The sequence below is a fragment of the Oenanthe melanoleuca genome, chromosome 28, assembly GCF_029582105.1.
Source record: "Oenanthe melanoleuca isolate GR-GAL-2019-014 chromosome 28, OMel1.0, whole genome shotgun sequence".
Classification (NCBI taxonomy): domain Eukaryota; kingdom Metazoa; phylum Chordata; class Aves; order Passeriformes; family Muscicapidae; genus Oenanthe; species Oenanthe melanoleuca.
The window spans coordinates 706,660-732,810 of NC_079361.1; the positions used below are offsets into that span (position 1 = coordinate 706,660).

General features: G+C 43.6%; 1 protein-coding gene across 3 annotated transcripts in view; it reads right to left on the reverse strand.

Moving 5' to 3' along the window:
* The window catches only part of ELAVL1 (ELAV like RNA binding protein 1), a 40,542-nt gene that overhangs the window by 6,259 nt on the left and 8,132 nt on the right, over positions 1-26,151 (reverse strand). For all 3 annotated transcript variants that reach the window (XM_056512477.1, XM_056512475.1, XM_056512476.1), the window contains exons 2-5: positions 23,112-23,295; positions 6,734-6,837; positions 5,786-5,939; positions 2,477-2,702 (exon numbers count right to left, since the gene is read on the reverse strand). In XM_056512477.1, the coding sequence (XP_056368452.1) occupies positions 2,477-2,702; positions 5,786-5,939; positions 6,734-6,837; positions 23,112-23,283 (656 nt within the window). In that variant the 5' untranslated portion in view covers positions 23,284-23,295. The remainder of the gene's footprint in view (positions 1-2,476; positions 2,703-5,785; positions 5,940-6,733; positions 6,838-23,111; positions 23,296-26,151) is intronic.

Sequence of the window (26,151 nt, forward strand, 5' to 3'; positions counted from 1 at the left end):
CTGAGGCTGAGATAAGAGCTTGTGTCTGCAAGTCAACTGACAACCCTTGTGTCCTACCTGAAATCACAGCCTGACCCACAACTGCTCTATTCCAACCTCTGCCAGGCTGTTGGACCTCAAAATCTTCAGCTCTTTCCCCACTAGCAGGCCTGTCACTGGGAGCAGCAGCCAGCCAAAGTGTGCTGACAAACAAGCACTGGGCACAGACACCCAGCAGGACACAGCTCCCATGGCAGCAGGAATGGAACAGAGAGAGGACATCTTCTTCATCTTAACCCCCACTGTGACATCCTAAGCCCACAGAAACACTGAGTGTGGCTGCCTCACCCCTGAAAGTGCTCCAGGCCAGGCTGCACAGGGCTTGGAGCATCCTGGGATAGTGGAAGTGTCCCTGCCCACAGCAAGGGTGTGACAAAATGAGCTTTAAGGTCCCTTCCAACCCAAACCAGTCTGTGATTCTATAAAATGCACACAATTGATATTAATGCTGCTCTAAATGGTACAATAAGAAAAAAATTAACAAACTGGTTATTAAAATTTAGTTTCACCACCAACTCTTGACATAAATACATTAAAATTTTTTATTGTTTCTGAGTGATCATTACAGGACCGAATTAAAGGTATTTGGCCTCTTAATTATGGATGTGAATATTATTTGCACTGCTTATTCTGATGCATTTTGATTCTGGCATAAATTTTAGGGGGAAGAACAATGGTGAAAATGTCCAATTAAATTGAGAAAGTTAATAATGAAAAAATGAGCCATAAGTCTCAAGATTTTACTAGGACCAGGACACACTGAAATCCTGTCTGAGACAAAGGGCAGATGTGTTAATTTTTTAAGAATTCACCTAAATCAAACAATGCAGAGTTTCATTCCTCGGAGTGGCTCAGAAGGTTTGGGGTGTAGATCTGGGTGACAGCTTCAGGGAATCGAGGAGCTGCCTGAGCTGTGCTTCCCTGGGCTACAGCTGAAGAGAACCGGGCTGGCAGGGACCCCTAGAAATCCTCTAATAAACCCCCCTGCTGGAAGCAGGGCACCTGGAGCAGGTTGCCTAGGCTCACCCTGTCACTGAAACTCACCAAAAATCAGTCAAATAAAACCCCTTAACACCAATGTAGCATTCAGAAGGGCACTCATTACAGGCCTGGCTGCACAGAGGATAACTCCAACTCCACCTTGCATGCACATGATCCTCTACAAGTGTGTTGTTTATATACAGTCACCACGTGCATATTTTGCTCGCTACCATAAAGCTCTCCCAAATTTCCCAGGTTCAGTCCTTGTTTTGGCTGTGGCTGCATTCCTAAGCCAGATGTCACCCCCTTATCTTCCAACCATCCTTTCTGAGAAAGCAGATCCTGCATACCCTGCTTCCTGCTAAAACTACACAGGCACAGTAGAAATTAGATTAACCCTTTTGGTATCAATTCCAGCCAGATTTCAGAATCTCCAAGGACATAAACTTCACTGTCTCCTTGGGCAAACTGTTAAACACTCTCAGTATAAAACCACAACTGACTACAAAGTACAAATTTTTGCTGGATACCCATTACACAGAGCTGTGCTCAAAATGCTGAGCTACAGCACTGTGGACAGGAGACAGCAACACTGGAACAGCAGCATGGCTAAAAGGCGGCTGAAAATTTAGTCCAATTTTTCTGAGCTCATTGGATCCCTCACAGGTGGAAAAAAAAAAAAAAGAGTAAATTCTCAACAGGGAACCACTACTCTCAGGAACATATATCACCTCAAAGCCCTTTGCTTCTCTGCAAAGACAGTCAATATACTGCATTTTGCAGAGCACCCTCCAACCATCAGCTTCCCCCATGAACACCCAAGGCATTTCCAATTAAAACAATTCATACTCAAAGCAACTAAAGCAATTTCTTACAGCAAAGCAGAGTGTCTTCCACAGCCCTGGAAGCAGACAGGATGCTGCAACTACTCAATATTCTCATCAGTAAACTTGTGAGGCCTCGAGGGAAGGCAGAACCTTGTACAGATTGTAATGCAGGCAGGAATCCCACAGAACCTCCTCAACAGAAATAAGGTGGTCTTCTCTTACTGTAACACCTCCCTGCTGGAACCAACCATTCAGAGCTTCAATTAAGTTGCCAAATTCTATCTGTGTTCAGATATATAGGCCACAGAATGGGGATCTGTTGAGACAGGCACCTACCAACACCCACCTGGAACCTGTGCTGTTGTCCCCTCGCTGTAACCCAGTAGTGGAAACAGACACCAGAGTGCAGGTACCTTTACATACTAACTTCAGTATCAATTTTACAAGTAAGATTTTTCTTTAATCATCTTTTAATGCAACAGTTTTTTTACATAACACTGAGGACACACAGTGCACTATGTATTCATTCACACATGAAGGTATCACTGCCCAGCTGTGGGAGCACAGCTCCCCAGACAGACACAGGAACAGAAGCACAGCCTTAAATGCATTTATTCTTCCTAACCTACCTGAATCTCTGCGCCTGGTGATGCACTGGCCCTCCAAACCGTCGAGCTGGTGAATGACACAGCTGCGACAACAGTGCCACATTTTTGTTCTGGTTAGGGTTGGCTGCAAACTTCACTGTAATGGGCTCGGAGGAACCTGGGGGTTTGTGACCATTGAAATTTGTAATTGCCTCTTCTGCTTCTGACCTTTTGTCAAACCGGATAAATGCGACCCCTCTGGACAAACCTTGTAACCAAACCAATAAAAAAAAAAAAAAAAAAAAGAAAAACAAAACAAAAAAACAAAAAAAAAAAATTGAAGTTCAGGATAAACTCAAAATAACTTTGAAAACAAAACCCAAAAAGTTCAGTATTTCTATGGTCACAGCTTTCAAGTTTTCTACATTTACATTTCTTCAGCAGCTGGAGGATAAAGTACAAAATTAAGAAACCAAAGGCAAATCAGCATACTCATTTCAGCTATAACAGCCACAGTGACTAAACAGTTAAAAAATACATGGTAGAATTCCACAATATTCATCATCAACTGACATTTCCATTCACAAAAATTCCTCAACATTTTAAATTAAGTAAAAAAAAATAAATTAATTCCTGTTAAGAATAAACCCAAACCTCTTAGTTTTGATTACTTTATCACTAAAGAGCATCCACAAACACAGAATTGATACATTTTTGCAAATGTTTTTGTTTTTCCATGCTAAAAAGACACTGGGGTTCAGAGATGAGGGAATATAATAAAGGACTTTCACCTTTTTTAATGTAGAGATCAGTTTCACCTGCACCACATATGTTTTTTCCAGCTGGCACATAGATTATTTTCATTCGTTAAAATCAATGAAGAATTACATCTTGGTAGCTGTACTGAACCAATACTACAGCTGTTAAAAATTTGTGCATTTTTTTTCTTAGTCCCAGTCCCCAGATGACTGCTATCCTTCTGAATGAGGGTCGAGTTTTGCCCTGTGAGCTCTCCTCTCCTCCCCCTGCTTCTCATCTGTGACTTGACCTTAGGGTGAAAACACAGTTTACCATAGTGAAGCTAAAAGGGCACATTTTGTTTAAATGCCACTCCAAGCAGGTATTGTGGCCAGACTAAATGTAGGACTTCATTAGCTCTGTTTCACAAAGGGACATATCAGACACTTCCATGTTTTCTTCACATCCACCCAGGACCATCTTCAAAGCCAGCTACAGAAGTTAAGCTTATCATAAATCACAAGGTTGTTGGTAACAGGTGAGGATCATTTTCTGTTGCACAGAAGGAAATGCAACATGTTAAAACGTGGGCCTGCAGCAAGCACGGATTGTTTGCATTTTGATAACTAACAACAGATGGGCTCACCAGAGTAGAGGTATGCTCAGGTACCACTGAGATCAGCTCCTGTGCCAGGGGGAAAGGTGTCCCACCCTGGAAAGTGCAGAGTAGCAGCATCACTCAGAACTCAGCAAGGCCTATCCTAGAGCTCAGCTTACTGTGACTCCTCCATTTCCATGCTTGCTCATCCTAGTGCTTCTCAATGCACTCATTTAAAAACATAAATACTGTAGAAAGTGTATTTTTAAATTTTCAAAAGCTGGAGTACCACCTCTGTGAGAAAGTACAGCTAAATACAAATTAAAATGTATCTTAAGTGGGAGCAAATTGAGATATGAAGGGCAGGCCTAAAGCCAAGGCACAGCTACATTCCTGGTGGGATGGCAAGCCCAGGCTCTGCAGGCAGTAACTGTGAGATGTAACAGAACCCACTCTTCAGTCAATGCATTATTAAGGCTACTGGAAAGCAGGCACTGTGTTTTGAGCTGAATTACACAGCATCAGGATTCAGTATACCCATTAAAACTATATTGTTCTTGGGGAGGTTTTATTTGTGTTACTTTTATTTGTATGCTCTCCAAACCCTAGGGACTGCCAGAGAGGGATGACTAGTTTGGACACTCTGGTCAATAAGTTTGCTGTGCTCTGCAAATCTTCTTACTTCTCATTACAGCTGCATCCTAGATAACCAGCTCTAGAGACAGGACCATGCAGGGAGCAAAGTTGGGCAAAACAAATACTTTTCTCCAGGAAAGGCAGGATGTGAATGGATTTCCCTCACTCAACCATGGAGTGTCTGCCACATCAGTCCCCAGATGTCACCAAGTCACCTCAAGTTTCCCTGATGCACAGTCGTGTTTGCAGCACGATCTGACCAAACACCTGCAGGTGGTGCCTGCACCACGGGCTGGCTCTGATGGGGACACAGCCCTGCAGACTTCAGCCTGCACTCACATTGAGCCCACCAGCAGCTGCTGCTGGCCCATTCCAAACTACAGCAGATTCCTCACAGAGCAGGAAAGCTGCTTCTGAACTGATGTGTATAAATGTGCATCCCAGTTATAAATGTTAAATGTGGAATTGCTAGAATTATACCGTCTTCTATTCCAACAGAGCAGATGCATAATCAATGAAAAAGTGTATTTGTAAAAACTCTTTCCAGATTAATACATGACATATGGGCTACCAGTAAAACCACAGAACACCTGAGTGCCAGGATAAGCCAGACAGTTACACTGTCTGAAATAATGGGGTAAGAAATTAAAACTCTGAAAATACACTAACACAGAATCAGAAAGAAACCTTAACTTTGGTCTCCCCTGAGCCAAGTGCATAACTAAGTAACTTCTCCTCTCTTTTTTTTTTTTTTTTTTTTCTTTTTAAGTACACAAAATACATTCAGAACTTTCAGGGCAATACTAAATGTACGAAATTAATTCCTTTGCTTAGCAGTAACCACAGAGGCCTGTAAGACATCTCAAATGGTTTAAAATAAGAGAAAATTGAGTGAGTAAGTTCCAAGTACAAAAGACAAAACACTTTTTTTTTTTTTTTTTTGCTTTAAATCTGTAACTATGGCCTGGAATTGACCTGTGGATAAAAGTTGCATGTGTGTGAAGTCAAGGCAAAGTCAGCATTCCAGGTTACACACATGGCCCAGAAACACAGGGGCACTGCACTGCAGTGCCAGCAAGTGTCAGAGCAAGAAAGTAGATTTAGGAGATCAATAGCTGATAAAAATTACAATTATCCTATTTTAATATGGTCTGAGCTTTGGGCTGTAAGCTGGCAAAAGGCATGAAGAGTCATTCTGTGTTTTAAAAAAAGTCCCTGAACATGGATATCCTGTTAAAATTCTATCACTGGTTGGCACCAGATACCACAATTAGCTGGTGGAAGTCAAGTTTACTTAAGTCTAGGTACTGCCAGTCTCAGAAAAACACCAAACACAGGTGCACACTGCAGTTTTCCACAGCCAAGGCTGCAGAACTCACCTGTGGTTTGATCCACAAGCACACGGGAGTTGATGATGCGCCCAAAACGGGAGAACATATCTTCTACATCCTTCTGTGTCATTGACCTGGGCAGGCCACTGATATATAAATTAGCATCCTTGATAACTTCAGAACTTGGGCGGGCATAGGAAACCTTTAAAAGAAATAAAATACATGTTCAGGGTATTAACAGGGAAGAATTTATTGCCATGAACCTATTTAATTTAACTTCTCCCCCCACCATCATCAACATATGTATTTTTATTGGAGTTCAGAAAAATGGAACCAGGAGAGAATAGGGGAAAGTCAACCAAACAACAGGAGAAAGGGCATGTCCCTATATAACTCCATTAATTTTGGGCTTGCCCAAGAGATAACAACTATATTAGCACTGCTGTAAGGAGACAGCAGCAGACCAACACCAACACTCCCAGCAAACACTTTTGCCACATGAAGAATCCTGAGTTCTGACTCAGTCACTGGACCAGCCACAGCTCACACCAGGAATTTGTCCTGCCAATATATTTTTCTAAAGCTTCATAAAAAGATGGCATGAGTAGAGTGCAGTTTTCTGTCCTAATTTCTGCTACTGGAGAACACTGCATAGATCACCCAAGCAGGAGTGAACCCTACTCATGGAGCACAGGCTATTCTTTTGGATAAGGAAAGGAGTGCATGTGTATTAACAAGATTTACAATAAATATTATGAAGCATCCAAGACGTACATGAGTTTAAGAAAGCCTGGCAACAATCTAGAATGGTCCCCCTGCTGCTGTAGAAATGGTGGGATTATAAAGAAAGGGAATCTTCAAACACTAAGCTGTTTCAAAACACTTCACTACTCTCCTCCCAGATTCATGCTTGCTACATCTGGGAGAACACAAACTTTACCAACAGAATAAAGTTCATTACAATGCTGTTTTTACAGAAGACTGAAGAGCTCCTACCTTGATAGTTTTTGACTGAAGTCTGAGGCCATTCAGTGTGTTTATTGCTCTTTCAGCATCTTTTGCAGTTACGTAGTTCACAAAGCCGTAGCCTAAGCTGTGTCCTAAAGAGCAAAACATTTTTTAAAATTAATCCTAACAGAAGAATGTTATCACTACTAAAACAAGAGGAAATGCAAACAAGAAGTGAACTCAACATACACAATCCACACAGCAAATGCTTTAGTAAGCCAAGGAGGTTTCCCAAGACTGGCATACATCATGAGTAACTCGGAGGTCTTCTACTTCCACTCTGGACCTCTCTCTGCCTTCACAGACAGCAGGCATTGGACAAAGGTATTTTAGGAAATGCTGTTTAGATTAGTCCCACCTCGGGCAAAGACAAACCCACATGTGGGACCAACTTTGCTCAAGGACATGATTACACTTGGTGGGTAATGCAGAAAGATGGAGAAACCTGTTGTGTAACCCATTGTGCAGGGAAACCTAATCTTAAGTGAGAATTGAGTGTAAGGTTTCACTGTAGAGTTTAAAGAGGGTATTGATTTGGGTATGATGCAGATGGTAATAGAATAAGGTGTGGATAATGTCTTGGGTTACAATGCAAGATGTAACCAAAAGTATCAAAAGTATTCTATCACCATCTGTTAAAGAACACTGCCCTAGCTGGTTTATCTTTTCCACAGCCCATTCTTCCTCCAGGATACCTTCTGTTAATGGCCATTGAGTCCCAGAGTGTGACTGATAAAATTACATCATCCCACTGGGAGATGCTCCACCCAGAGCTCCTTTACTTCAAGTTATAATAATTTGGAAGGAGGGTGGTTACATTTTCCATTTTGAGAGAGGCTTCCTTAGTGGGCACCTGTCTTTCAAACCAAGACAAGCACCCATCAACAGCAAGAAATTTAGGACTAAAACACCAACTCTAACCAGTATTGCAAACTTCATGGGCATGGGACAAAGGCAATCACTTAACCAAGTTCATGAGTACAAAGTCTTGTGGACAGAGAGCAGACAAGTGAGAAAAAGTCAATGGATGAACTGTCAGATATGAAATGAAGAGCCTCGTGATTTCTTTGCTTTTTCAACCTCCAACCCTGGGGACAAGAGGGGAAAAAAGGTTTCTAATCCTTTATTAATACAGTTAACAAGTAGCCAGTTTCCCAAACACAGCATCATAATGAAGAGTGAAAAATTCTCTTTAAGGCAGACAATTCATGTACACTTTATTTAAGTTGACTCTTAACTCTTACAGGAAGAACTTGATATCAATAGCAAAAATCCTTAAAATATTCAAGGAAAAGGATATTTATTTGGATACTTACCTATTCTGCTTCTATCTCCAATCTCCACAATTGCTACCATCCATTATAACATTACATACTAAGATCATTTCAGGTGGCAATTTCCCAACAATTACACGTTCTTATCAATGTAGGCCTAAAAATAACTAAAATACTTTCAAGATTGACTCAGAGCAATAAAACTACTACAATTCAATCCAAGACACACCTCTCTCAGTCAACTTCTCCTTGTCTCTGTCACATCTGTGGGATTTTCTAAAGAGAATTGTAAGCATACATAGGAAAATGTGCTCTTTTCCTCTAACAATATACTACTTTTAAGTTATTAAGTTCTATTGTTAGGTTTAAGGACACTAGAAGACAAAGCTAATTGTTATGGTAAAGATTCTGTGGTGAAACAGCCCTTTTTTAATATCTCTACTAGGCTCTTCAATGGTCTTAACTGACAAGAAAGTCTCCTTATGCTTTCCAGACATTTCAGAAAACCAAATACAGACACAGGTGTCAAATGATGATATCCCAGCACAAATGTCAGAGGAAATGAAGAAAAGGGCTGCAAGAGAGCTACAGATACTGAAAAAAAAAATGCCCAGTCTGCTGAGACATCGAGATAAAAATCCACATGGGAATGGAAGGAAACCCCAAATAACCCTCAGTGTTTTCATGGCAACAGACTGACTGCAGAACTGTGCCAGCTCCTGGCACAACCTCTGCCTTTGGCTGCTTCCTTGTGAAACCGAACCCAGCAGTAACTCAGCTGAACCCAGACAATGTCAGAGCCTGTTGTCTAATACACCCTTTGCATAAACACTCACAGGTAATTCCTGCTGTCTGCTAAAACTCTTAGAGAAGCCAGATCCCCTGTGTCCTGGTCTCCCACAGAACCAAAACAACATCCTGTTCCCTTAGACCTTGGGGTTAAACCAGCTCCAATCTCCTCTCACGACTCCAGACACAGCACACAACCAACAGCAAACAGCTCTGTGCAAGGAGGATTTAAATCCATCCTGTGGAGACCTAGAGAGAACATCTGCAAAATCCTGATCAATGTTTCTAACGTACCCACAGCACAGTTTTTGTGATTACTTTATAACATTCATTTTATTAGTCAAAGATGGCAAATGATTTAGATGAAACATGGTTGGTTCACACCCACTTACCTACTGAGACCATTTACCTCTGATTAAGAAAATGAGTAATTGAACAATTAGAAAAACGTTGAGCACCTGGACCCTACCTTATTTCTCCAGACTAAGAACACAAAAGTAAGTTTAAGAGGAAAAATTACCAGGTGGACAGTTGGCAATGACTTTTGCAAGAATGGGAAGGATCCAACATCCCTCACAGGTCCAGCCCTGCTCTGAAGGCTCAGAGCAACAGCTGCTTTATGGATATTTTCAATCTGTCCCAAAAGTCATATAAACATGAATATTCCAGCAAACTACCAAACAGAAGCAGGTCCTAATAAAACTTATGAAAATGGGCCCTTAAAGACCATGGAAATATACTCCAAAAAGACTCCAAGCATGACCCACAGTGAGCCCCTGGCACTCGGGACTGTCACTTCCTGGATGGATGCTACACTGGGGAGGATTGGGGGACTATTCTACCGACAGGTGAAGAAGGGTAGGATGATTATTATTCATTTAAATTTATTATGCTGTCTTCAATACATTGAGTAGCCTTCCCTTGCAACAAGTAACCAGAGAACACAGCAGGCATAGAACTGTAGATTATGAAATGGTTTGGGTTTGGAAGGACCATAGACATGATTTCATTCCATTCCCTGGTGCAGGGACACCTCCCACTGTCCCAGGCTGCTCCAGCCCCAATGTCCAGCCTGGCCTGGGACACTGCCAGGGATCCAGGGGCAGCCACAGCTGCTCTGGGCACCCTGTGCCAGGGCTCCCCACCCTCCCAGGGAACAATTCCTGCCCAATATCCCATCCAGCCCTGCCCTCTGCCAGTGGCAGCCATTCCCTGGCTCCTGTCCCTCCATCCCTTGTCCCCAGTCCCTCTCCAGCTCTCCTGGAGCCCCTTTAGGCCCTGCAAGGGACTCTGAGCTCTCCCTGGATCCTTCTCCTCTCCTGGTGAACACCCCCAGCTGTCCCAGGCTGTCCCCAGAGCAGAGGGGCTCCAGCCTTCAGATTATCTCCATGGCCTTCCCTGGAGTCACTCCAGCAGGTCCATGTCTTTCTTGTGTTGGGACCTCCAGGGCTGGAGACAGTTCTGCAGATGGGGTCTCACCAGAGTAGAGCAGAGGGACAGAATCCCTCTCTCCCCTGCTGCCCACACTCCTTTGTTCCCTTCCAAAGCATCACACAGGTTATGGGTTAATGCACCGTTTGAGATCAGTAACAAGGAATTTTAAGTTACTTTATACAGGATAAAACCAAACGTAAGTTGCAGCACTCATGGACATACAGGAGTAAAAGGTACCACATGACCTGGGTCAAGCCCCTGGAATCAGAAACTGTGCCCTAACACAAATAAGCCCACATTAAAAGCAGCTCTGATTTTTCTCCCAGGCACTGACTGACAGCACATTCTACAGCCTCCAGCCAACACTCACCTTTTACAAACTGAGGTGCACATATTCTGTGTCCACTTGTTCCTGTACAAGTCCTATCCTGGACCTGAAACACATTTGTCCTTCCAAGTGTCTGTCCCCAAAGTACCTTCACACATTGATTGTACACTTTTGGCCTTCTTTACTGTTTCTGTCAGAGTAAAATTTGGCATCTTTTTCACTTCCAGTTTTATACAGGGTCCTCAATGACTATTCCTTATCCAAAAGGGAAATGAGGGGACAGGGATGCAATGGGGTTTACTCAAACAAACACTGATTTAAAAAAGAAGCCTCTGAAAGTGGCAGGATCAAAAAGTTTCATTCTTGTATTCCTCTACATATTCCTCAGTTTGTACTGAGCCCCAATATTACAGTCCTATTAACTTTTACCTGACAACAGGTAAGAAACTGTCAATTACCTGTATTTCTCTACAGTAACCTAGAATGCAGATCATCCCTCTCAGTCTGTACTTACCACCTTTAAAATACAGTAGTATAACATGACCTTAAGTCCTTAAGTGCTAGAAAAACACAACCCATGCAAAACTGACAGCATATATTAATTTGTCTTGCTCTAAAATATCCCACAGCATCAGCCTCAGCCACCTCCACCCACACAGTGCCCAGAGTTCACCTCTGCAGAGGCTGCTCAGCACACACCAGTTCTGTCACTGCAGGAGACATTTCCACATTACTGACAGATGTGCAGGAATGGTCTTTGCTTCATAATTTTACTCCAAAACAGTACAATTTACCTATCTGCTAGGGATGCCAGGAAATATATAAGGAATTGGTATTTACACATCACTATGACTGCTGTCAAATGTTTACCCCAGGCAATGAAAGATTTTTTGCTTTGTCCTGATGTTCCCAGCCTGCTATAGAAACCTGCAGCACAAAGCAAATTAGTGCTGTAACAGTTTTCAAAACATTTAAGTGGATAGGAATTTAAAATATTTTTTAAAGTTTGCATACACGTAAATACAAACTTACTCTAGAGAAAAAGCTAAAAAAGAGCAACAAGTAGGTCCTTATATGAACGAATAATTAACAAAGTAACTACAAAACCTAGTTTTAAGCAAAATACTACAGTCCTTCAGCAGAAAGAATCAAGTTTTGTTTCCATGATAAAAGGCCCTTTCAGGAGAGAGGGCACTGGTTTTCTTTCCGTGCATCACTTGGGTTTCTGTCCATGTCCCTGCTTCCTTTCCCAGCTCCCCAGACACATGGCTTCAGTCAGCAGCTCCTTCCTTATTCCCAGCCCAGGGCTGACAACTCCAGTTTCACTGAGGAGTCTGATACACACCAGAGCACTTCACTGAGAGCAGCTAACTCAGATCCTCCCCATCCTGTCCTTCTTAAGAAACCCCAAAATCCAACCCAGCTCCTGTTATGTCAGTGCACGTCAGCATGATGGCAACTTAGTTTAGAACTTGTTTTCTGGGAATCAGTTTTTGGAGGACATGAGTTGGGTTTGAGTTTTTTGTTTGGCTGTACAAACTGTGCCATGAGTGATAACCAGAGAGCCTAAATACATGTGAATGCATCGAGAAGTGCCACATAAAATACCAGGCAGCAGCAGGATTCAAACCAGTGGCTGTTGTTTCTGAGGATAGGAACAGATAAAAGGGCTCAGATCTGCCTTGTGTGGGCTTCTTTAGCACAATTACACTGTTGTACAACCAGGGCTACACAATCATATCAGCCAGGAGAAAAACACAACCATCCTGCATCAAACTTCCTGAAAAGTGTTATGCCAATGGAGAAGTGCAGCAAGGTAGGACTGGCAGAGCAGGTGATCAAGAGACGAGTGAGTCACAGCACACAAACAGCATCCTCTGCTTCCTAACAGCAGGACACACAGATGTGTGAGCAAGCAGCCTGGCTGAGCAGAGAGCTATGGCAGAGCTCCAAGGGAAACAGAGATCACAGGAGATAGAAGTGACAGCTACAAAAGGAGGAATTTGGAAACACTGTCCACTGTGTCTGAGGAATGGCAGAGCACAAATGCAGTTCAGACTTAAAAAGAATTGAAAGGAACAGAAGAATATCAAGGGCAACAAGAAAATTGTTCTATTGCTGTCCCAGCAGCACAAGGCTGGAAGTATGGCAGCAGATTTAAGGTGATCTGAGCAGAGGGGCACAGGATGCTTTCTGTGCCTCACTTCACCAGCAGAGTCTAACAGGCCTCTGCACTTGGGAAAGACCTTCCAGAGAAAGGCCAGTGGATGAACACTGAGCCAGGGACTGACTGGTTGAGTGAACTGGTCCCAGTCAAACCCATGGGGGGATAAAATGGGCTCTTTGTAAGGGTGATGAGGCACCAGGCTCACGTCTCTGCCAAAACTGTTTCATCTTTGAATGACCAGGAAATCAGAAGAAGAAAGGTAAGCATCATATCCATCTTCAAAAGGAGACAAAAAAACCACACACACACCCCACACACACTCTAGCTGTATGCCTGGAACTAATGGAGTTTGCAAGGTTTCTGGAACCTGCAGTTTACCTCATGATCCATGTCATGGAGGAGGGGATGGGAATGTGCTCTCACGAAGACTGGAGATATCCCCAGGTGGGGAGGAACCTGTCACAGACTGAAAGGTTGGGCTGTCACAGGGGACAGGCCAACTGCACCACATGGAATGCAGCAAGGACAGAGGCAGAGCCCTGGTCATGGGAAGGAAGACACCCTGGCAACAACAGACTGAACACTCACTGGCTGGAGACTGTTCCATAGAAATGAACTGGGAATCAGTATGGAGAATGAACCAGCAGTGCCTCAAGGGAGAAGGGTAACAGCATCCAGTACAGCCAGAAGACAGAACTTTTGACTCTGGAGACAAGCACTTGCTATTTGTTACATCATTAGCAGGTTTCATTTTCACACTGAAAGGTGTCCTTACATAAAAAAGAAAGCAGCTTCATGAAGGATTTCTGTCAAAATACCTGAAGTATTTAACAACCAATTTTTAAACCTAACAGTTAAGTGCATGATTTTCCATTCCATGTCTATGTTGATCAAATTTCGTCATCAAAACATACACAGTAATAAACAGAGTCACTTCTAGCATATAATTCATAGTATGCTTTTTAAAATACAGGAAATTATGGAATCATGGAATGGTTTGGGCTGAGAGGAACCTTAGAGACCATTTCATTCAACCCTGTGCCCTGGGCAGAGACACCCACCACTATCCCAGGCTGCTTCAAGCCCTGTCCAGCCTTGCTTTGGACACTTCCAGGGACCCAGGGGCAGCCACAGCTGTGCCAGGGCCTTACCATCCCCTCAGGAAACAATTCCTGCCCAATATCCCATCTAACCCTGCACTCTGGCAGTGGGAAGCCATTCCCCTTTGTCCCCAGTCCCTCTCCAGCTCTCCTGGAGCCCCTTCAGGCCCTGCCAGGGGCTCTGAGCTCTCCCTGGATCCTTCTCTTCTCCAGGTGAGCGCCCCCAGCTCTCCCAGGCTGTCCCCAGAGCAGAGGGGCTCCAGCCCTTGCACTCAATCCTTCATTAATGGTAAAGATGATGCATCTCAGCTACTCTGGAAACACATGAAGCTGAAGCTAAAACACATAGTTTGAACCAAACATTTTCTCTTAGCCCATCCCCTAGCCAACAGTTCAGCAATGTCCTCACATCTGCCCCACCAGTGACACTGAGCAGCTGCTGGGTTTCAAACACAACCACTTGTGCTGTGGTGACCACAGTGAGCTCCAGAAAACACACAGAGACAGAACTGAGTACAGGAGCTCCAGTGCAGGTACTGAAGCAGTTAATCATAAATTTCAGTTTTATTTTGCCTACAAATAATATTCTGCCATCTCCTACGCAGATTTTGGGAAATGAAAGTAAGGTTTTTTTTTTACCCAAAGAATTTGCTGAAGCAACAATTAATCGTTCTGAAATACTTTCATCTGCCTAATCTTCAGTTAAGTCATCAGTGCTTCCCAAAACTATCATTTAGTCCCTGAAACACCAAGAGAGCACCAGAAACCCCCAGGCAGTGCTGTCTGTGCCAGGCTGGGGCAGTGCCTAGCCCAGCCAGAGCCCTGGGAAGCACCGTGCTGGTGCAGGGCTGGGTCACTCAGACCAACCCTGCACCAGCAATTACTGCACCGTGCTCCGCCTACACACAGCACAAAGCTGAAGTTTAGGTTTAAATATAAACAATTCCATGATGTTTCACCCTTTGTGTCAATCTGTGCAGCAGCTCAGGATCTTCCCTCCACAGGATCTGAACCCAGCTTTTTTGCACAGTTCCTGTGACTAAGACTCACACTGCTCACTGAACCATTCCCACTTCTGCTCAAGACTTCAAACCAGCACATCTTACTGAAGAGATACCTGATGGCAACAGGAAGGAACTAGCAAGGAAACAAAGAAAATATCTAGTTACATTGATAATGACTTTCCAGTCCAGAATGTGTCCCCACCGCTTCCCCTGGCTTTAGGACACAACTCTCTTTCTGTTCACGGCTAAACAATGAAGAATCTCATTTAGAGAAGTTTAAGGGCAAAAGCACATTTAGCTGGTTTGGAAAGCCTGACCTCCAAACAACTCAGCAAAACATTACAAATTAGAAATAAAGCTGCCTCTCCTTCTCAAGTAAAATCAAAAAAACAAAGATTGTTTTTTGCAACTCAAACAGGCACCTCTTTGGGAAAAAGTCAAAAGCTACAAAGCTAACTTAATAAAAGTCTGTTGTCAACCCTGGTTCAGAGAGTTCACGGGGATCTCACCATCTCCACAATATTGCAAAAATTCAATTATAATAGTAACAGCTTTAAATCCTGTAAACAAAAGGGTGGGTTTTTTTAGCAATTATTTTTATTTCACAATGCCTCTCTACATAATTATAATTTCTATATGTTCTCTATTTATTTTTCCTTTTCTCTCAGTTCCAGAACACTTCTCAATATATTGTGATTTAATTTCAGTTGCTCCAGGGCTCCTTTTCCAGATGAACTGTCAGTACCTGATATTCTGTGAAGTGAAAAGGATTTGTAAAGGGATCATAGAAAATACCAGGCCCCAAACTGTGCAGAAATACCACAGGCTGCTTTTTGAGAGTGTCTGGGAGGAAAATGCCAGCCCACTTACTGCAAGATCTCATTTCTTTAAACAGGACACAATTTGTTCATCTGTTGTTGGAACAAAAATCTGACTGTTCAAGATGTTCAAGACGACTCAAAAATTCACTTCTTCCTTCTCTTGAGGAAGAATTTTCAGCTTTTAAATAATGACACTTCTTTAGCTGCAAACATTACAGTACAAAAACCTCAGTGAGTACTCAGTCACCCTGATCACAGCTGAGCTGAACCCAACTTTTACATTGCAGAAACACAGCTGCTCTTCTGGAAGAAAATGAAAATATTACAATATGTGGAACAGTAACTCCCACTAAAAACATGCTGAAAAATATTAGAACCAAAGACGTTGCTACATGGCTCATTTATACGGCTTGATGAGGGGGGGAAAAAAAAGCAAAAAAAGCAGAGCCATGGAATGGTCTGTACAACTCTCTTTACCTTTTTTACTTTTGTACTGTAAGGAGAGATATATCTAACTCTCTCAGTGTATGCAAACAGATTAGAAGGACACTCACAACCCCAAAACAGCAGGGAGTCACTGCCTGTTGTGCCAGCCCTGCCTCAAGGCTTTCAGAGAACACTCCCAGGGTCCCTGGGAGTGATACCAGCCACTGTCCCCAGTCAGGGATCACTGCACACACTGAGTGTGCAACTGGAACCATCAGCCAGCTCAGCGACCAGCACTTCTAACAGATTTGGCCCTGCACCTTGTGCTGATGATCCCCAAAACTCAAGGATTGGTTTTCAGTGCACCCACTGGCCCTTCATGTGGTGACACAGGTCCTCCTCACTTGCAGAACTAGGAACAAATCTGCCCAGCCTGAGTGAGAGGCCCCAGGCACTCCCTGCACAGCTCCACCATCCTTTTCAGTCAAGGCAGCTTTGCTTTGCCCAAGGCCTCTGCTTTTCCAGGAATAGGTGCTGCCACAACTGCTGGAGACCACAGCACACCATCACCAGCCCTGAGTGCACATGGGCTAAATGCAGCAGAATGCCCAGTCTCTGCCCTGCTCTGCCTGCTCATAGTGCCCCAGAAGCTCTGCTCTAGGCCAGACTGGTACATAGGCCCAGCTTAAGCAACAGGTAAACAAGTGCTTGACTGTCCCCAAGCATGGGTCAACCAGAACAAAAACTCTACCCTCATTTTGGTTAAGTACACCTGACAAAGCTCAGAGCAACCTACTCCAAGTCCAGGGGTCCTGCAGCTATCCCATCCTGACAGCAGCCAGCAGCCTGGGTCACAGGAGGGGTACCAGAAATCCAGTGACAACCCCAGATATGCCCCAAATACTGACAAGCAGAGCCCAAGAACTGCTGCTACAGCTGCTGCTTCTACTGGCTGAGCTCTGATCACTCCAAAAGAACCCAGGCAACCTTTAGGGCTAGAAAGATGGGGAAGGATCTGGAGGGCACTTGGCTCGTTCAGCTGGAGCAGAGGAGACTGAGGGGAGACTCCTCGGGGGCTGCAGCTCCTGCCGAGGGAAGGCAGAGGGGCAGGGGCTGAGCTCTGCTCTGGGACAGGGCCAGGAGCCCAGCAAGGGCTGGAGCTGTGTCAGGGCTGGCATGGAGCTCAGGGAAAGGTTCTTCCCCCCGAGGGTGCTGGGCACTGCCCAGGCTCCCCAGGGAATGGTCCCGGCCCCAAGGCTGCCAGAGCTGCAGGAGCGTTTGGACAGCGCTCTCAGGGATGCTCAGGGTGGGGCTGTTGGGGGCTGGGCAGGGACAGGGGCTGGAATTGATCCTCGTGGGTCCCAGCCAACTCAGGATATTCCAGGATTCTCTGATTTAGGTTAACTGTATTCCTGTACCCTTGAGAAAACTCAGCAGTTTAAAAAAGCAGTTTATGTGGCCACCTTTATGACAAAGAGAATTAAGCGGAGCTAGCAAAGTTGGTGTTCACATTTTCAGTATTTAGGCAGTTTGTCTGTAAACCATTTGCACTTCTCATTAAGTTAACCATTGCCACAAGGCATTCTTGAATGCACATTTGAAGAAATCACAAACTAACAAATGTGATTAAAGAGCTAGGGAAAAAAAAATCCAGAGGTAATGATGCATTCCAATTCCACAGTTAACAGCAAAACTGCATAAACAATTTCATGGGTGTTTTGCATGCAAAAGGAAACTATTTCAGCCAAAGAGAATACTTAAGTATTTTCCACAAACAAGAACACTTCAGAATTCCGTTTCTCGACTGAGTTCACTGCACTGGTGAAATGAGTAGTTGCCCTGTCACATGAACTTGAGCTACTCAGCACCCTGCAGCACCTGACAGCTGGGCAGTAAAATCCTCCTCCCCTTTCTGCTTGAAAAGCTCACATGGACAAGGACATTCATTTCTTCTTTAGCTGCATAATTTCTGAGACTGAGTCTTCCAGAGAAGACACAAAAAGCAAAAGGCAGGGAAAGGGTAAAGCTTTATGCCCATTCCTGAGGAATTGCAACTAGCTGAAAATGACTTCTTTTGGTCCTGTAAGCAACATGTCCCAGGCACACCTGCAGAGAGTGAGCCATCATGACAGCAAGGTTTGAGATGGACCCCAAATTCCTGCATAAAGCCTTAACAAGTCACCCCAAAAGGTCCTTTCTGCTCCACACTTCCCAGCAGCAGTGCAGAGATCCCTTTGCCCTGGCAGCTGCTGATCACAGAGTGTGACCATAGCGAGTTCCATCAGAACTCCCACTGACTCAAGCAAATGCAGAGAGTGCAGAGGACACCCATGTCTCCTTCCCAGCCTCTGCACAGAGGGGGCCATGTCTGGGAAGCTGACAGGTACAGACAGAGCCTCTGAAGCCCTGAGAAGGATCATATCCTACACTTCCTAGAGTACCAGAGGGAAACATTCCCTGCTCAGGCAGTACAGAAGGTGTGAGGGAAGGAACAGGAAACCTCAGGAAGTTGGATGCCTCCTTTACAAAATCAATCACTGACAGAAGGAGCCCTCAGAGAGCAAGGTGTGCACAGCAACCTCTGAGTCACCAGGGACTCAGAGCAGGGATATGGTGTTAGGAGCAATATTGAGATCCCACAGAAGTCGGAAACCATAAACACATGGGGGAAAAGATTCAGAGATTCCTAGAGTAGAACCACAGAATATTCTCAGTTGGACTGATGGTCTTTGACAGGCCCTTCCAACTCCTGTCCCTGCCCAGCCCCCAACAGCCCCACCCTGAGCATCCCTGAGAGCGCTGTCCAAACGCTCCTGCAGCTCTGGCAGCCTTGGGGCCGGGACCATTCCCTGGGGAGCCTGGGCAGTGCCCAGCACCCTCAGGGGGACAAACTCTTCCTAACATCCAGTTTTAACTCCCCCAACACTGCTTCGTGGTAGTTTTGCTGAATTCTTTTCCCTTGCACTCTGAGGACAGTTACAGTATCAGAGGTGGGAGCACCCCACAGCTCACACAATTATTCCAATAAGCAGGGATATTATTTTTATTACCATGTGTTGCCATCGCACATGAATTTGGCAGCTTTTTGTTTTTAGAAATTCCACAAAAAACAGTTTAACTCGACCTTTTCAGAGCTTTAGGACAGTCAGATTTGAAAGTACTAATACTTCAGCAGAGTAAGGGGAAGACAGAGAAACTAAAACACACAGGACCAACTAACTTTCAGCTTCAGGATTTGGTCCAGAAGAACTAACAGCCTGTGTACAGCTGCATGGGTAGTAGGCTAAAGATGACCAGGCTCTCTTGGAAAATGTAGAGCTATTGAGCAGAAGCATCTGTGCTGTGCAGTCAGACATCCTGACACAACGAGCCATCAGCATCTGTGCTGCAAGAAACTGAGCAAGCCCAAAGGGCCCAGAGGCCTGGATTCCTGCATTAACAGATACTGAAGGAGAAATGTTTAAAAAAACCTCACCTGTTAGAGGAGTCCAGCCCAGCACAACGGCTGGAAACCCAGACCCCAGAACCTGGATATCACAGCAAAGTCAAATACCCCCCAAGCAAAATAGAGCATGAGACAGATTTCTTCTTTTGGACCATCTCTGGCATGAGGCAGTTGCTCCAAGGAACTGGGCATTTTACATCATACACATCCCTGGTGAGGGAATCAGTGCAGAGTACAAGTCTGGCCCTGCTGTGGCTGCAGTCAATGGTGCAGGGCTACTATCTGATCAGTGCAGGCCAACTGGACCAACTCCAGACTTCTTGCTCTCAGTCTCATGAGCCAGAGCCACAGGAAGAGAGGATTTCATTGATGGAATCAGGTCGATGGCTACTCACAGATCTCTGCAATCATCATAATAGGCGAGGAGATGCACCAATGAAAAGTTACACTGGAGGCTGGACAATGTGCCATATTACATTGGGAAGTGGGAATCAGCCTTCTAACATTTCCCTAGGGCTCAAAGCCCCTGTGCATGGCTGGTGTTCAATTAAAATCTGACAGAAAGAACAGTGTCTAATGAATTCTGTAATTCTCTTATGAAAATCCTGGATGTCCAAGACATACTAGCCATAAACACAAGTACAGTGAGCAGCATAGCAACAATCCAGTATTTTTGCCTGCTGACCCCCAGCACTGACTCACTCATCACAAGTCAAGCAAAGCCGTGTCTGGAAGTGCTGAGGAATGCACTAAACCCACGGGGGAATGCAAAGCCCAGCACTCTATTCCTCCACTATGATCAGGAGCTCTGCATCCCTCTAATGCTCACTTACTGTGCACATGTTTCTCTGTTCAGGTACTGGAAAAAAAGAAAAAAAAAAAAAGGGAAAAAAAACTGAAAAAGAAGCTGTGACATCTCAAACAACAAACGAGACACACAGTCACATCTTTATCAATGGTTACAACCCATACATACAAAGGCAAAAGTTCCTGGTAAGGAAAGTGAACTGACACTATGGTTTCCTGCTACTTTCACCTTCCTCATCAGTGAGATAAAGGGTAAGCAGTCTGGAGGCTTCAACGAATTCCCCTACATTTTATAACCACAATCTAACATGCATTCAAAACTCAAAACACAACAACATATGTAATGATCATAATAAAATACTTTGCTCAAACAAACCCAGACTTTGGCTTTCAAATCAATTTTTGAATTTCAGTAATCAGTCTCCAGACAGCTTATGTCAGTTCAATAAGTAATGAAAAACTGCATTCAAGGCAGAAGTCTTTTCTGACCCATATTTCTTAACAGACAAATTGAGAAGAAATGTATGTATCATTCAATGTTTTACAAAAAGCAGGCATTATTAACTAAACATTGATTTTTAACTCTGCAAACACAAACAATAAAGGGAACTTCAAAGACAAAATACTCTGATTATTGAAACTTTATGGGGGCACCAAAAGCTATGACTTCATTGAGAAGAACTAAATGGATCCAACAAGTCTACTTCCAGCAAAAGCAAAACGTTCCCTCCCCTCCCTCCTGTCCAGGCTACTCAATCCACTCTATCTCACATGCCAATATTATGACTTATCTGACCAGAAACCAAGGTCAGGGAGCTGAACAGGTTTTTCTGCAGCTCTAGTTTCCTGCTGTCTGCCATGGGGTCAGAGAAATGCAAGTGGAGGCATAAGAAAAGCACAACTGTGCCACAGGATTTTTCTGTTCAGGGACTGCTGTATATCCATCTGTTTAACACAGAGTCTGAGAATAGAGAAAATAATGTGAACATCAAGGGGCAGAAACAAAAGCAAGGGGAAGAAAAGATGCTCAGAAGAAGCCAGTTCTTTGGCATTGCTATTCCAGAACTACCAGTAAGTATGGAGATGACTGGTAACTGCTCCTAATAGTGTTGCAAGCAAATGAAAAATCAGGTAGTAACAAAATTCAGTGCCGTGACCACAGCAGCCACACAGAATCCAGCACCCACAACCACTTCAGTAAAAAAACAGTGTTCTGTCCACAGGCATTCAAGGACTCTCTGCAACAATAACAGCAATTTTACTTTTGATTCTTGAGGTTAAGAACAACCTCAAGTACACAAGTGTATGTTTTGGACTTTAAACTACCCAGCACTGTCAAGTTCCAAGTTAAAGTTAACCAGACTTTACCAGAGTTTTTAATGCTACAGGTAACAGTGTGAAGCAGGCTCTTGATTTCAGGCACTGATCAGTCTCCTGCTTCCCACTGAAAATATCCTTCCCTCCTGTGCAGCTGGTTGTGTGCTTATTTTACAGTCTAAGGTGGGGTCAACTATGACTTGCTAACATTAAGCAAGGGGTCTTATTCCTTGTAAAACCAGTCTTCAGAGTAAGCCTCAACTTCTTATTGCCACAAAGCACATGACAACATCTGGGATGAACACTCACCTACCAAAACATTCAAAGAAATCAGTATTTATGGAACTATTTTATCATGACTGAACATACACATCCCTTAAACATACATTGAGACAGACAGACATCGTGAGATGCCTCATCTGTAAGATATCAGGAAAGCCAGAGACATGGAAATCAGAGAGGCTGCTCAGAAGGGAAATTCTGAAGTTTTTAATGATTCAGTTCTCATGGGTACTCTCAAGCAAATAAAGCACTAAAGATGACGCACAATGAGCTCTCATGCATTCCATCAGCTCCCATGCAGCTTTCACAGAGCAGGGAGCAGGATTAGATAATGATCAGTATTGCTGGATCCTGAAATACAACACTGAGCATGTGCAGCAGAGAATTCCACAAGCAGTGAGCTGTAGGCTGGGAACAAACACACGTGCACAGCTAGTTAACAGCACTTTTTTCTCCCCTCCAGAAACAACCAAGTACTCTAATTGAATCCAACATTAATCAAAAGAATAACTAAAACTTGTAAATTAAGTATTTTAACATTAAGTAAATTAAGCACTTTTAATCTGAAGGACTAAAACCTCTTCAGAGAACAGCTAAAACCTCCTGCAACTAAACAGATATGGAAGCAGTTGCTCTGTCAGCATTTGTTTTGCTTCAAGGAAACATTAAGTTTCCCAAGTCAGAACAATTCATTCCTCTCATACTTTAAAGCTACTACTACCAATCCTATTTAAGGAACTCACAAGTTAAATTCCACAACAGTGATAAGAACTACAGCCACTCCAGAACCTCAGCACACCTTTATTTTACTGATCAAAATCAGAACAAAAGGTTTGTTTGCATATTCAGAGCTGTGGTGTAGTCAAAACCACATAAACTGTAGGAAGAAAAAATCATCTGTGGACTAAATATAAACCACTTTTAGACCTGTCTATTAATGTTCAGATTTGGGAATTAGCTATACACACAATAGTCATTAACTTAGCCTTGAGCATTTCATCCTCCCAATACCCAATCCTGGCATTACAGGAGCTCCAGGCAAACTTGTCAATAGTTTGTTTACTCACACACACACACAAACATTAAGTATTTCTACATTAAGTTGTATTTAATCAAGTATTTCCTTGAGCAGTCTAGCACAAGGTGACAATTTCTGAAATACTAAATCATACCTGCAACTTTGTCCCGAATAAGTTTTGCAGATTCCACTTCGCCGATGCTGCTGAAAAGACTCCGTAATTCATCCTGTGTCATGTTCTGAGGGAGGTAGTTCACAATTAAATTTGTCCTACCAATATCATCCCTGCAATCTTCAGCCATGTGATCTTCATAACCATTGGACATTTTACAAAATATCTGCAAAATGAAAAAATCCTCAGTGAGGTTTAGATCTTCACATTTCCACAAACCAAGCTTCCTCCACCTGAAATAAGTTTGCATGTTTATTTTAAAAAACTGAGAACAAGCCACTGCTTCAGCAATGCATTTTTTCAACGCAGAAAACAAAACATTATTTGTTAAAAATTTCAGAACAATTCATTCTTTCAAAAGCACAAACATGACATTTTACAGAACTATGTACCATTAAAGAGCTCCTCAGGATTTCTATTTTTTTATATTAATAAAAAGCATCAAAATAGATTTTGAAGACATTCCTGTAAACACCGAAGTTTTCCCGACAGCCAAAGTACAAATCAGGTCCCCATGTCCAGGTACTTGACCAGACAAAACCAAACTGCCACCTCAAGCTGAATTCCAACCTTATGCCCAGAACTCTTTCAGACAGGGAAACAAGAAGCAGCAAGATCTGACCCAGTTCAGTGTTTCAACTGGGAACTATTAATTTTCTGAATGTTTTCCCGTGTGAACATTGTCCATCCTGCACCTCAAGGCCTGTTACTGTTTAATGCTGCCTTTGGTGCTGCTTAACTGTATGTATGAAACCTGTGAGTCTGTGCTTCACACTGACTTGAGGGCATACTGAGTATTTTATAGAGTTTCTATTTTTGCTGCTTTTTAAAGAAAGCCTGGATAAAATATCCAGAATTCCTATCACAGGAAGATACCTTAGCCCTCAGTCCACCATCAGGGATTGAATCCTGATGTTTTAGTTGACCTACAACTAAAACTCACACCAGCCTCAAGCTGCTCATGGCTTGCCATAATCCTAGTTTTTCAAGCACATCAACTACTTTGAAATAGTCAGAATCAGGATATCTAAACTGTGTTTCTGCAACAGGACCTACAGATCTAGATCTGCTAAAGGATAAGCCTTTCCAGGGACTGCACCACTACTGACAGCCAGAAGTTGAATAACAGAAGTCAGAAACAGCAACCAGAAAGGGAATGCTCCCTGCATGAAGGGACTTTTAGGCCCTACACCAGCAGCTGTTGTTAATTCAAGTCTGACAGTGAAGGTCAAATTTTTAAAGAAATACCTGAGCACATTATAGAATAAACCATGAGAAGACTTATGCTAATTTGAGATTTAACACAGCATGGATTTGAACTTAACCTTTATCTTTTCAATATGTGTTAAAGCATTAAGAGCTGGCAGCTCTTGCTCCCCTTCACCCACAGATCAGGTTCCACCTCCATTTTTGTGTTTCAAGTGGCAACACGAGCCCATTCCAGCACCCTCTGCCCATGGGAAAACCAATCTGTACTGTGAAAGCAATGGAAAACCACACAGGAGGGAAGCCCTTTTTGTTGTGTCAGCAGTTTTAATCTGCTTTCCTTGCAGCAAGATAAGCACTGGTTAATGCCACAGGATAGGAGAACATGGAGAGTACTGCAAAACTGGAAGCAGGGCAAGAGACTCCCCTCAGCAGACAATTTTTAAGCTGCCAGGTCACCTCAGTTGTACTGCAAATTCTGTCATTAAATACACATTCCATTCTGGCTCTGTCAGAACTTGCTGAGCACAATCTCAGAGAAGTTTCCTGTTCTGGTAAACAACACTCAAACAGCTGAACTGTCTCTGGTCACCATGTCTAAGTTATAAAACCATGTAACACACATTTTCAGAATTATCTGAATAGCAGGTAACTTTGCTTGCCTTTGCCCTCTACAAAATTCAAGCCCAAAGCAGAACATACCAATATGTTGATGAGTGCAAGCTGCACAGCATAACTACAATATTTAGTAAGCAAAGAAAGAAACGTTGAAATTTTTGCAGCTTTAAGAGGAAAAAGTTAAAATTTCTTTCATTTTAACCAAATCTGCCCTTTACTGTCATTTATTTATGATACAAATCCTTGTTGCTGCTGAGATTAGGACACTTCTATATATTGTAATGATTTCAAAGACAGACACTTAGAAGATAGGGGTTTTGGGGTTTTTTTAATTCTCTGGGGCATATCTGCCTGAAAAGGAGGCACCATGGTAAGATACTAGCATACCATGATGGCAAGTTACCACACATCCATTTGGCATAAAGCAGAACTGACAAGAGTTTGGCAAGTGGCTACTGATTGTCCCACATCCTCTAACCTGTCTGCAATACAGTCTGCACCTTCCAGGATACTCTAGCAGTGCCTGGGGCGGTGCTGACTCAGAGCCATTACAAGGTGGGAAGGAAGCTTCCACCTGCTTTTTTTCATGCTTTTAGAAAGCAAACATAGGAAGCCCTTGCATACAGGCCTGGCAAAGGTTTCCATGGGATACCAAGAACAAAACATGCAGGAGCAATAGACACACAGGAGAACTAAAGGAGCAGAGCACTGAGAGAGAAGATGCTTCTTTCTTCCTAATCTCTGGCTGAGCACTTACACAGTCTGCTGCAGGACTAATACTGTCCAGCCAACCTGGAAGTTAGTGGGAAACCACTTCCCCTGCTGGTGAGGCGTTAAGGAAACTCCCCCATTGCACAGTCTGATGCCACTCTGGGGTCCCACAGGCACAGTCCCAGACTGGCACTGCTGGGATCCCCTTTGCAGAGGTGGCTCCAGTGACCCCACAGGCCCTGTGTGACTCCCTGCACACCCCACGCCTCCCCAGTCAGACCAGCTCCTCTCACTGGCTCGGCCCCAGGTTTCCCACAGCAGTCCCAGACTCCGGTGTCTTTGCGGTGCAGAGACACAGAACAGCTCGAGATGGTGCTCCTGGGACGGACCCTGGACAAAGCCCCCCTTGGCTGTGCCTCCTCCCTGTCCAGGCCCATCCTGATGCTAATGGTTAGTCCAGGGTCTCTCCAATGTGTCAGGGGAGGTT